The 13,654-nt window shown below is 41.2% G+C and overlaps 1 protein-coding gene across 2 annotated transcripts in view; it reads left to right on the forward strand.

Annotated features, from left to right (window-relative positions):
* Nucleotides 1–12,881: 12,881 nt before the first annotated feature.
* The window catches only part of SHROOM4 (shroom family member 4), a 211,019-nt gene continuing 210,246 nt past the window's right edge, over nucleotides 12,882–13,654 (forward strand). Inside the window, exon 1 of one of the 2 annotated variants that reach the window (XM_079124526.1) lies at nucleotides 12,882–13,129. In XM_079124526.1, coding sequence (XP_078980652.1) covers nucleotides 13,013–13,129 — 117 coding nt within the window. In that variant the 5' untranslated portion in view covers nucleotides 12,882–13,012. The remainder of the gene's footprint in view (nucleotides 13,130–13,654) is intronic. The other variant, XM_079124528.1, reaches the window with a different exon arrangement.

Raw genomic sequence — 13,654 nt, forward strand, 5'->3', positions numbered from 1 at the left:
ATATGTGCACATCTAGGCATGTGATCACCTCCCCCAAAGAAAACATTTGAAGAAAATCATCTTTTTCTGAATCCCATCACACACTCCTGAACAAAGTCAGGTTGTTATTTTTTTCTCATTGGGCTAGGTCATTCTGGATTTAAGCCAGATCAAAATGGCTTCCTCTTTAGCCAATATTTCATAAGTAGGTTCATTTCTACTTAGTCTAGCATAAAAATAAACTATCAAAAAGTAACCTAATAATATTTTTATATCTATCTATCATATATCTGGCAAATTAAGGGCAAGGGATGTAAAACAAACATTCAAGCTCCTGTTCTTTTTCCATTTATCTGCCTATCCATTTATCATGCATCACTCATGTCTCAACTCCCACTTCTTTTATTTATTTATTTATTCATGCATTTTGAAACGGGGTCACACTATATTTCCAAGTCTGGCCTCAAACTCCTGGACTCAAGAGACCCTACTTCCTCAGGCTTTGGAGTAGCTGGGACTACAGTTGTGTGTCACCATGCCCACTTTTACCTATTACATCTTGTTGGATATGTGCATGGTGTGTGTGTGTGTGTGTGTGTGTGTGTGTGTGTGTGTGTGTCTGACACAACAAATAATTCTTTGACCATCAGCTGTTTACTTCTCCAGAGCTTCAACCAAAACTGCTATGGTGATTGAATTTTGTTCAAATGCCCAATAAATTTGTGTGCCTTCTTTGCCACTATAAGAGGGCAAAGTGATAGAAACATTTTGAAAGGAAAGGGGCTATTGTGTGTGTGTGTTGGGGGGGACTTCTTTTCTTTCCACCTCTGGAGGAGTCAAACGTAAAAGCTTAATATGCACCAAAAAAATGTTGTGTGAATCACCAAGAAGTAATTACTCACTGGAAACAGCATCTGAGAAGTAGAACAGATTGGTGAACACGCAGTTCACCAGCAAGGACACCAAGAGGCTATCTTTCAGCCCAATATTGGATCTGAGAAGTTTATCTAATTTTCACATCCATGATATAAAGAAGGAGTCAGTCACTGACTGAAACTTCTTGAGAGTGGTGGCAAATTTTCATTACAACTCAGTTGAACTTGTCGCAAGTGATTGATATCCCCAGGGGCAAATCAAGGGTTTCCAATTGAGCTGACACTAGTGTGAGCTTAGAACACAAACTAACACTTGTTCCAACAAGCCTTCTTTGAGAGTACCAACCACCACACATGGCAGCCTCTTAAACGCCACACACACACACACACACACACACACACACACACACAGAGTCTGTATTTCTCAACTCAAGAAGGATGACGAGCATGTAGAGGCTCTGAACTTACATACTCAAACCCAGTAGGAAGACATGGATCCTTAGAGTCCATGAGACAATGGGTATTTTCTGAATTGATAAAAACATAGGATGATCTAAATTATATATTTCTGCAATAGAAATCATCTTTATAAAGTTACCCAAGGAGAAACATGCAGTCCATATTTCTTCAGCAGTATATACTTACAAGAATTTATTTCACCAAAATAGCATTCAGGCTATAGTATTTTACACATTAATGTTACATTAGCTTTAACTCAAAAGAAACTGTCCTCATTTTCTTTATCCATTCATCTCTTGAAGGGCACCTAGGTTGGGTCCATAGCTTAGCTAATGTGAATTGAGCTGCTATAAACATTGATGTGGCTGCGTCATGGTAGTATGCTGATTTTAAATCCTTTGGATATATACAGAGGAGTACAATAGCTGGGTCAAATGATGGCTCCATTCCTGATATGTGGAAGCTAACCCACAATAAATGGGGGTGGGAGGTGGAAGGGTAACAACAGAAGTTCAGTAGATTAGACAAAGGGGAATAAAAGGAAGGGAAAAGGAAACATGGTGGAATGAATCTAAAATCACTTTCCTATGTACATATATGAATACACGGTAGTGAATCCCACCTTGTGTAGACCCACAAGAATGGGGTACTAATTAGAATAAGATATATTTCATGCTTGTATAAATATATCAAAATGAACTCTACTGTCATATATAACTAAAAAGATTCAATAAAAATGAAAATGTCCTTCACCATAAATCTTCCCTTAACCCTAGGCAAAATTCCCACGGAATTAGATAAGGACAGTTCTAAGTAGACCATCCTATTTTATTGCACCTCCACCACCTGTAACACACTCTGAGATACAGGAGGAGCTTGCTGTTATTCTCATGTAATCTCTATATGAATATTACCTCAAGGTTAGACTCTTATTTCCTTCTCCACTGACAACTATCTTTGCCCTAGATCTCTTCCCTGTGAGAAATATCCAAAAGAGTCAAGATAATTGTTGGGCAAGGTGAAGTAACTGGGGAAGGGGAGAAACAGGAGCCCTAGAAATCCAAGTAGAGTAGACTGATAGATCCACTTGAGGAGACTAAAAACTAACACTTTGGGGGACTGGGGTATAGCTCAGTGGTTGGGCACTTCTTAGTATATCTGAAGCCCTGGGGCCCATTCCCAGAACCATATTAATAAAAAAAATAAGAACACATTTTGATATTATTTCTAACAAGATATGTTTCACTAACAAAGTGGTCTGGATAAATTATTCAAATGTTCTACCGTTGTCTCCCTGCTTTCGACCTGTGGCTCCTGTAATCTAAGCCCAATTTATCTGTAAGAATGAAACTTCCAAAACATGTTACTCCTCTGCTTACAAGGCTACATGGGTCCATCTAATTCAGGACTAAAAGTTCTTATACAAAGACTTTGAGAGATCCATAATCTACAAAACCCAGCCAATCTTATTACTTCTCTGACCTGGTCACCCAAACACTCTTCACCTTTCTTACCTGCTCCTGCCCTACTGTCTTCCTTGTTGATTCTTAGCCTGGGGGCCTTTGTACCTTCCTCAAATAATTACTCAGTTGCCACCTTCTCAATTAAGCCTGTTCTGACAAACTGCTTAAAATTATAAATCAATACCAAAAACCATTTATGTATTCTGTGTCCTGCTCTATTTTTTGCCATAACACCAATTGCTTTTATTTTAATACAGTATATAATTTCCCTTTTTACAATGCTCATCACTTATTTTCTGCCTTACCCAAGTAGAATATAGAGAGTCGCCAATTTATTCACTTTGAATTTTGGAAGTTTGATATTTTCTTGGGCTAACAATATTTCTTATGAAATTTGTTTATTTATTGTGGAACTGGGAGATGAACCCAGGTGTGCTTTCATACTGACTTACATCCCCAGCCCTTTTTTTTTATTCTGAGACAGAGTCTCATTAATTTTCTAAGGCTGGCTTTGAACTTGTAATCTTCCTACCTCAGGCTCCTCAGGGATTATAAGCATGTGTCACCATGCCTGGCTTATATTTATATATAAATTTAATACTACTTCCAGCCTACTGTTCAGGGTAATGTTGATATTAATAATCATTAATTATAAATTAGTAACTTTATTGTGTTCTTAAATACAATTATATTAAGCTCCCCCCGCAAAAAAAAAAAAAAATGATCTGAGTTCTCATTTGCCTGAAGAGTCAACTGGCCTAGGAATAGTCTGGACCCACCAACACTCACATTTCCAAGGAAGCATTGGAGGGATGATTAGCAAAGCAATGAACGTATTCTACCTTTGATTCATCTCTAAGTAGGGACTGTAATCCTGACTCTCACCCTATTTTTACCCAAGGATGTAATTATATTAAGATGACTCAGTAAAAATGATCAAGTATTGTAGAAGTATGTACCATAGGACACTAAATAATAATTGAAAAACACAGGTTAAATTTCTCTAATATGGTAATTTGCCTATGAAAAATGAGAACTTCCTCGTTGGTGAACAATGTGCAGATAATCATTGAACCAAAAAGAGGTTCTGAAATAGCAACTACTCTCCTGCTTCTGACCCTGCTGGTACAGAGATGGGAGGACAGAAGTCTTCGGCTCCAGAATGGAAGAAAAGGAAAACAAACAGCTCTGAGCAGTTTTCCAGATAGAGGCTGTTTCTAGTGGAGAGGGGAAAAAATAATTATAATTATGGAAAGGTGATTCTTAAATCCAATTTCAATGAACATACCTTCATTCTCTCTCCCTCTTTTTCACACCCACGCTCAGATCAATTCCCCTTAGGACCACATGGAGCCTTGGGCCTAACACTCCCACACGCTTCCTGTTATATGGGTATGTACCCACAAAGGAGGCATCTAGTCAATCAGAGGTGCATTCAGGAAGAGTTCCACATAGACACTCAGGAGACAATTTGGAACAGATTAAGTGACAGAAAGACACACAGTCTGAGGAAAATTGGATTGGGTGGATATATGTAGGGGTAGTGATGAGTAATAATGTCCCTCTCCTCCACTCCCAAATTCAGAATCAATTGATAGACACAAGAAGGAGAGAAATCGAGAATAAAAATATGAGTGAAGAGCTGGGGATATAGGCAAAGTGGTAGAGCACTTTCCTAGCATGCATGAGACCCTGGATTCAATCCCAGTGCACATGCATGCTCATGCACATGCACACACACACACACACACACACACACACACACACACATGTTCAGTGTATTACTGTATTGGAAGATAAGGAATAGAAAGATAAGTATAGCAGGGCATGGTGCTGCATGCCTGTAACCTGAGTGGCTCAGGAGGCTGAGGCAGGAGAATCACAAGTTCAAACCCAGCCTCAGCAATTTAACAAGGCCCTAAGCAACTTAGTGATACCCTGTCTCAAAATGGGGATGTGGATCAGTGGTAAGTGCTCCTGGAGTTCAATCCCCAGTACCAACAACAACAACAAAAAAAAAGAGAAGAAAAGAAAAAAAAAGGTAGCCATAATATATTTCTTAGTATTCTCCCATTTAGCTGTACCAATTTGCCAACTCATTTGCCGCATGAATGGAGGAGGATGGGAGACGGAGAGTTATTCTAGCGGTAGTCTTCACAGATGAAAATGTGAGGCATAGCTCTGAGCAATTGATCTCACAATCTAGGGCAAGTCTTTTCAGTGGTGGGATTGAACTCAGGGTCTTCTGTATGCTAGGTAAGTGCTATAGCACTGAGCTGTAGAGATGTAAAGAATATTTAACTCACTGATTGAATACTGTTATTCTTTTTTCTCCTTCCTTCCCTCCTTCCTTTCCTTCCTTCCTATTTTTCTTCTCCCTCTCTCTCTTTGAGACAGGGTCTTATGACAGGCACAGTGGCACACACCTGTAATCCCAGCAGCTCAGAAAGCTGAGGCAGGAGGATTGCAAGTTCAAAGTCAGCCTCAGCAATTTATCAAGGCCCTAAGCAACTCAGCAAGACCATGTCTCTAACTATTAAAAAGGGCTGGGGCTGTTGCTCAGTGGTTAAGTATCCCTGGGTAAAAGATAGGGTCTACCATGTTATCTATGTTGCTGAGGTTGGTCTTGAACTCAGTTGTTCTGCCTCAGATTCTAAAATAGCTGGGACTACAGGCTAGTACCACTATGCCTAGCTACTGTTACGGTTTCTAATGAAACAGTGCTTCAGTAAATATGTAAGCTCTTTAAAAGAATGTTTTTGTTACTATTGTTTTGTAGTATAGTTGAAGTTCTGGTATTGCGATACCCCCTGCCTCACTCTTCCTGCTAAGGATTGCTTTAGCTATTCTGGGTTTTTTATTCTTCCAGATGAATTTCATGATTGCTTGCTCTATTTCTGTGAGGTACATCATTGGGATTTTAATTGGAATTGCATTGAATCTGTATAGCACTTTTGGTAGTATGGCCATTTTGACAATATTAATTCTGCCTATCTAAGAACATGGGAGATCTTTCCATCTTCTAAGGTTTTCTTTAATTTCTTTCTTTAGTATTCTGTAGCTCTCATTGTAGATGTCTTTCACCTCTTTTGTTAGATTGATTCCCAAGTCCAGGTAGATCAATGGTACAGAATAGAGGACAAGGACACAAACCCAAATAAATACAATTTTCTCATACTAGACAAAGGTGCCAAAAACATGCAATGGAAAAAAGACAGCCTCTTCAACAAATGGTGCTGGGAAAACTGGAAAACCATATACAGCAGAATGAAACTAAACCCCTATCTCTCACCCCGCACAAAACTCAACTCAAAATGGATCAAGGACCTTGGAATCAGAACACAAACCCTGCATCTTATAGAAGAAAGAGTAGGTCCAAGTCTTCAACATGTCAGCTTAGGATCAGACTTCCTTAACAGGACTCCCATAGCACAAGAAATAAAAGCAAGAATCAATAACTGGGATAGATTCAAATTAAAAAGCTTTCTCTCAGCAAAGGAAACTATCAGTAATGTGAAGAGAGAGCCTACAGAGTGGGAGAAAATCTTTACCACTCATACTTCACATAGAGCACTAATTTCCAGAATATATAAAGAATTCAAAAAACTTTACACTAAGAATACAAATAACCCAATCAACAAATGCACTAAGGAAATGAACAGACACTTCACAGAAGATCTACAAGCAATCAACAGATATATGAAAAAATGTTCAACATCTCTAGTAATATGAGAAATGCAAATCAAAACTACCCTAAGATTTCATCTCATCCCAATTAGAATGGCGATTATTAAGAACGCAAGCAACAATAGGTGTTGGTGAGGATGTGGGGAAAAAGGTACACTCGTACATTGCTGGTGGGGTTGAAAATTAGTGCAGGCACTCTGGAAAGCAGTGTGGAGATTCCTCAGAAAACTTGGAATGGAACCAGCATTTGACCCAGCTATTCCACTCCTAGGCCTATACCCAAAGGACTTAAAATCAGCATAATACAGTGATGCAGCCACATCAATGTTCATAGCATAGCCAGATTGTGGAACCAACCTAGATGCCCTTCAATTGATAAATGGATAAAGAAACTGTGGTATATATATATACAATGGAATATTACTCAGCCATAAAGAATAATAAAATTATGGCATTTGCCGGCAAATGGATGAAATTGGAGAATATCATGCTAAGTGAGATAAGCCAATCTCAAAAAACCAAAGGGCAAATGATCTCACTGATAAGCAGATGATGATACATAATGGGGGGTGGTAGGGAGGCAAGAATGGAGGAAGAAGGAACTGTATAGAGGGAAAAGAGGGGTGGGAAGGGTGGGGGAAGGAAAAAATAACAATGAATCAAACACCATTACCCTATGTAAATGTATGATTACACAAATGGTATGCCTCTACTTCATGTACAACCAGAGACACAAGTTGTACCCCATTTGTTTACAATAAAAAAATTGGTATCAGCCAATTTCAGATCTGTTACTTAGTTAATTCATAATATAGAACCACGACTTAAAGTGCTGAAAGCTTTTTGAACAAGGAGTTAGGCGGATGGATTTGTCATTGATGTAGTGCAAAGAAAATTTTTTTTGTATTGCAAATATATATTCACTTTACATGGACTATGGACATCTTTCCAAGTCAGTATACATGGAGTAACATTATTTTTAATAACTATGCATTATTACCCTGTACAAAAATCAACTCTAAAAGAAAAAAAAAAAACAAGTGTTATTTCATTATATACCCAGAGCAATCTACAGTTTTAATATAATCCCTATTAAAATCCCAGTGGAATTTTTAGGCAGAGGAAAAAATTTCTAAAATTTACATAACTAGAGGTCTTACACTTCCTGACTTCAAAACATATTACAAATCTATTGTAATCAAAATAGTATGGTTTGGCACAAAGAAAGACGTATAGAACTATGGGACAACAGGGATGAAGCCAGTGAATTTTATTCTAAGTGGAATACACCAGGTACAGACAGTCAAATACTATACAATCTTACTTACATGTGCAATGTAAAATAGTCCAGTTCCCATAGGGAAGAATATAATGGTTGCTAGGAGCTGGGGGTTCCCCAGAGGAATGGGGAGCAATGGGTGAAGGGATACAACCTTTTTTTCAGTTTGGGGATTGAACCCAAGGACATTCTACCACCTTATTTTTTTGAGACTCAGTCCAGTCTCATTAAGTTGTGATCCACCTGCCTCAGCCTCCCAAGTCACAGGGATTACCCCCAAGTGCCACCATGCTTGGCTGAAAGTGTACAAACTTTCAGTTGTAAGATAAGTAAATTCTGAAGATATAATGTAGAGCATGGTGACTATGGTCAATTATGCCATATTATGTACTTGAATTTTACTAAGAAAGCACACACATTTAACCATGTGAAGTGATGGATTTTCATTAGCTTGATTGTGGTAATCATTTCACAATGTGCACATATATATCATCATATTTTATATTGTAAATGTCTACATTTTTATTTGTTGATTACACAACCATAAAGATGGAAAAAACCTAAAAGTCTATTAAAAGACAATTAGATAAAGAAAAGGTCGAACACGCACAGAGGAGTATTATTCAGTCTCAGAAAAGAAACTCTTGTCATATGTAGCAACATGGATGCAACTGGAGGATGTTAAGTGAAATAAGACAGGTGCAGAAAGAAAAATACCACATGATCTCATTTTCACAAGGTATCTAAAATAATGAAAATAATAGAGGCAGAATGTAGAGTGCTAGTTCCAGTAGCTGAAGGAGATGGAAAAAGAGAGTTGCTGTTAAATGAGTAAAGAGTTCCATGGGGCAAGATGGAAAATTCTAGAGCCCTACTCTGCATTACAGTGGGCACATAGTTTATATTTTGTACTATATACTCAACAAGTGTTATGAGGGTAGATATCATGCTGTTTTGCACCACACACACACACACACACACACACACACACACACGAATATACCTTGCCTTTTACTAAAGTAAGGATTTGCAGCTAGGTTCTCAGTCCCAGCCCAAACCATAAACTGTATAACTGTACAGAACATTGTGCAGTGTTTTTGTTGCTGGTGGTACTTTTTTGTGGGGGGTGCTTCTTATGGTGCTAGGGATAGAGCCCAGGGCCTTAAGCCTGCTAGGCAAGTGAATGTTCTACCACTGAGCTATATAGCCCCAGGGCTGTATGTATTTATTTGCAGCTTTTGGGCAAGAGAGTGGGTACCTTTCTTTAGAATACCAAAATGGTTCTTGGTTCAGAAAGGAGCTAGGGCACCACTGGGAGGAAAATTATATTCAAATTTGAATTTAAAACAGGAAGTTTTTAAAAAGTTCACAGGACTGCTGTTTCAAAAAGGCAAACTGGATGATACATTTTTCATGAAGAGAAGACTCCTGAGAGAACTTTTTAAATGAGGTACCCAGCCCAGTTTAATGTCTTTCTCCCTGTTTCCACTAATGGGCCTTTTACGTACTTCCTCTGGCTATTCCTTTATGGATCCTTTTTTACCCTTCCTGATTTTTAAATGTTAGCACAATCCAGGGTCCACCTAATTCCACCTTTATTCTCATTCTAATTTCCCTAGGTGATATTACCTTATTTATTTATTTTGGTACTGGGCATTTGAACACAAGGGCACTTTACCATTGAGCTACATCACAGGCCCTTTTTATTTTGAGACATGGTCTTGCTAAATTGCCTAGGGTCTCACTGAATTGCTCGGGCTGGCCTTCATCTTGCAATTCTCATGCTTCAGCTTCCTGAGTGGCTGGGATTACAGGCATGCGCCACCGTGCCTGGCTCCTGGGTGAGATTATCTACTCCAAATTGCTTTGATTATAATCTAATTGTGCATTATCGATCACTACCCCTCTTCTGATATGCAGTTTCCTATTTCTACCTGCTTACTGGAGTATCCACAGGGAATTTAATATACTTCAGGGTGAATTCATCCTCTGTCCAATAACTCTCATGTATGGGCATACATGGAAGAAACCCACCAGCCAACTGATGATCCTCTATTGCTTTATTCTCACTTAGTTCATCTCTGTCATTAAATCTTTGGCACATATGTTATGTTTAGGCACTTGCCAGGAAGTAGTCACAGAATTTGAAAACTAGAGAGGAACTTAAGAAATCAAGTTTCTCACTGAGCACAGGGGAACACACCTGTATTCTCAGAGACTTGGGAGGCTGAAGTAGGAGGACTGCAAGTTTGAGGTCAGCCTCAGCAACTTAGACCATCTCAAAATTAAAAGATAAAAATAAAAAAAGAGCTGGGGATTTTGTCTCAGTGTGAATTGCCCCTGGGTTCAAAACCCAGTACAAAAACAAAAACAAAAAAAAAAAAGAGGGAAAAGAAAAAAGCAATCAAGTAGCTTAAACCCTTCAATTTACAGAGGGGAGGTATGACCTGCTTGGTACCAAACACTAATTAATGACAGAACCAGCTTAGAATCCAGGTATCACAAGTTTTACTCAGTATTCTTTCTTCTGCTCCATCATGTTTCCTCTAACTGTACTTCCAAGTAATAATGAGATACCTGCTAACAGCAGTGAATTTGTAAGGAAAGAAGCAAGATGATCTCACTAATTCTATGTACAAAATGTCTACTACTTTGTGCTGTTTGCATAAGGAGCTAGGCAATTTATGTTCTTCTGCTGTAATGATGAAAAGGAGAAGCTGATGAACATAAGACAGCACTGTAAAGTAAGCCTTGGATCAAAAATGGGTGGTTAAAGGATAACTTAGGGTGCTGGGGTTATAGTTCAGTGTCAGAAGGCTTGTCTCAATGCTTGAGGCCCTGGGTTCAACCACTAGCACTGCAAAATAGGGCAGCATGAAAGGCAATATCTTCTTTCATAATAAGGTTGTGAGGATATTTATTTTATTCTTTACCCAAGTGTTTTCATATGTATTATTTCATCTTAGTCTATCAACAGACCTGGGAGTAGGCAAGTCAGAGCTTATTAGCTAAAATTTACAGATGCAGAAAATGAGACTGAAAAGTTAGCTCAGTGATTTGCCCAAGGTCACCCATCTAGTTAGTGACAAGGCCAGGACTCACATGTGTGTCTCCTGCTTCCAAATCTCTTTCCTCTAGTCTAGACACATAATTCTAGTAGTCCTTGAGTGATGACTACATATCCTGTTACCTGAACTTTACAGATTTCAATATGTTAGGACTGAAATATGCTGAGTTCTACTGAGAGGCAATCAAAGAGATCTTATCCCAGACAGAAAAAATAATATTTGGTTTCAAGGTAGGTCAAAGAAAATGCTCTGTTACAGGTTAGTATACAATTAGTATACAATTAAGAATCAAAGAGCTGTTAAAATCCCCAGCCTCCAAAAAATAAAAATAAAAATTTAAAAGGGAGACCTGGAGGTGTTGCTCAGTGGTAGAACACACTTATCTAGTATGTGTGAGACCCTCCACCCTCAGAACTGCAAAAAAAAAAAAAAAAAAAAAAAAAAAAAAAAAGATTTAATAAGATGCCATTTTCTCAGAAATCCTGCATTCTAATGGGGAAAGTGCAAAACAGTAAACATTATCAAGACCGTCTTCTCAGGTCTCAAAGTCTCAAACATAGAGGATGGTTTCCCATGTGAATCATCTCTAAGGACTATAAAAAAGTGGGCTATAAAAACCCAAACTGCCATTTTATTAAAGAAAAGTCAAGTCAGCTTCATATAATGCAGACAGTCCAGGGGACTGAGAAGAAAGGATTGATGGGGAGTCTGTGAGAGAAGTTTCCCTGGCCTGCTGGGACACAGTGCAGGCGGCAGGGAGTTGAAGAGGCAATGACAGGTGAAGAAATGGAAGCAGGCAGTGGAAATATTGACCACAGAAAGCTGGCTGTGGAAGGAAGGGGCCACTGTGTGTTTATTGGCCACAAGGAAGAAGCTGCACAAGAACCGAGAATGACACTAAACAAGCAAGAGAGTGAGAACGTCCTGTTGAGTCACAACTGACTTGTCAACACTTTTCCTGCTTGTGTGAGGTCCTTTAAAAACTCTCTGCCCACATGTGACTGTAGAGAAAACACGGGGAGATTAACCTGCCCAGGTCAAGGTTGAGAAATTAGCATCAGATTCAGTAACAAATTCTCTTCTCCAGGCTGTTATTGTGGCTGTTTTGTTTGGTTGGATCTAAAAGCCCAGCTGAGAAATAACAGGCTCAAGCACGAACAAATGATCAGATAGGTTTCGGACCCTATCTAAAGGCTGATTCTTCCCAAAGGCACAACATTATTAATTGGCCAGCATATCAATGGATGCTCTTTGCCGTAGGTTTGTTTAGAGACAATACTGCTAGTCATAAAGTTTCCTGATTCCTGGCTTGGTCATTCAGTGGGGCGAGTGCAAGGCTGTGCCAGGACCTCCAGATGACTGGAACACACACAAGCACAGTGCTACCCATAGACGCCAGCGCTGAGCTGGGGTGCGGCTGAGCCCGGGCAGGGGGCATCCTCAAAGTGCTCCTTTATTTAAACTATGCTCCCAGGCAATGTTTCATAATGCCCCCACACACCTAGCGCGTACACACAGAGCAGCCTACACACACAGCCCCGTGTGTTCGCTGGCCTGCTTACTTTACTTTCCACCCCTCTAGGCAAGGTCCTCAAATTAGCAGCCTTGTAACCCTCCCAGGACCCGGTTCTCGGGACGTTCAGAAGAAAAAGGCAGTCAGAGAAACATGAACGCGCAAATCAGGAAACCAGCGTTTCAGCCCACTCGGCCACGCGGGCCATCCACACTAACGACTTTCACCTCCCCTCGCCTCGGCTGGCTGGAGGGGCGGGGAGCCGGGCAGTAAAGAGGAGGACCAAAGAGGGGGCCTGCTTGAATGAAACAATGTAACAATTGATGTGAGGCCTCGCCTCGCTCCCACTCCCCAGCGATCCTATAGGCGAGGTCCAAGTGACTGCCCCTCCCCATTGCTCCGTTTTCTTGTCCATTACGCGTTATCCCTCCGCCTCTCCTTCTTTCTTTTCTTTTCTTTCTTTTTTTCCCCCTTCTCCTTTTCCCCCCTCTCTCCCCCTTTCTCCAGCTCCGTGTCATTTCCTCCTTGCGCTCGGGCAGCGAGCGAGCGTCTCCAGCCCGGAGAGTAGGCGGAGCAGGGCGGTGCGGGGTGGCGTAGCGCTGGAGGGCGATGGTGGCGGAGCTGCTGGGGGCGGAGGCAACGTAGCCCCCGCGGAAAAGGAGCCCGGCGGCGCCTGAGCCGAGCCGAGGATGGAGAACCGGCCTGGGTCCTTCCAGTACGTCCCTGTGCAGCTGCAAGGGGGGGCGCCCTGGGGCTTCACCCTTAAGGGGGGTCTGGAACACTGCGAGCCGCTCACAGTGTCTAAGGTAAGAACTGGTGGCTCTGCCCTAGCGGCGCCCAACTTTGAATGGGCAAGTGGATGCGCAGACTGCTGCGGGATGAGGCCCTCAGATCTGCTGTGAAACTTGGCCCAGATTGAGGCTGAAAGCCCATCGGAGGGGCATGAGAAGCACGGAGTCCTGCCAGCAGCCCGGGCGCAGGCATCCCCTAAGGGTGGCTGGAGCATGGGACAAGAGCACTGTTGGCCCGAGGCTAGAGGCTTGCGCACAGACACACTCCGGAGGGCGCTGGAGCAGCCTTTGCTCCCCCACGTCGGGGAGGCTACTCCCCCTGTTTGGACTGGAGGAAGTGGAGGCTGTTGGGGGTTTCTCCTTGGAGGCCCCAACGCCCCCGCGGGACAGCTAGGGGCTGCAAGCACAAGCAGCGCAGCTTGGCAGCCCTCTTGGTTCTCTTGCTGGCTGTCCCACAAGGGCAGGTTGCAGGGCTAGGCGTCTGGTGTGGCAATGGAGATGAGGCATGGGTGGCTTTCGTCAGCTTCACTTCCCACAGTC

The sequence above is a fragment of the Sciurus vulgaris genome (assembly GCF_902686455.1).
Source record: "Sciurus vulgaris genome assembly, chromosome: X".
NCBI classification, from domain to species: Eukaryota; Metazoa; Chordata; class Mammalia; order Rodentia; family Sciuridae; genus Sciurus; species Sciurus vulgaris.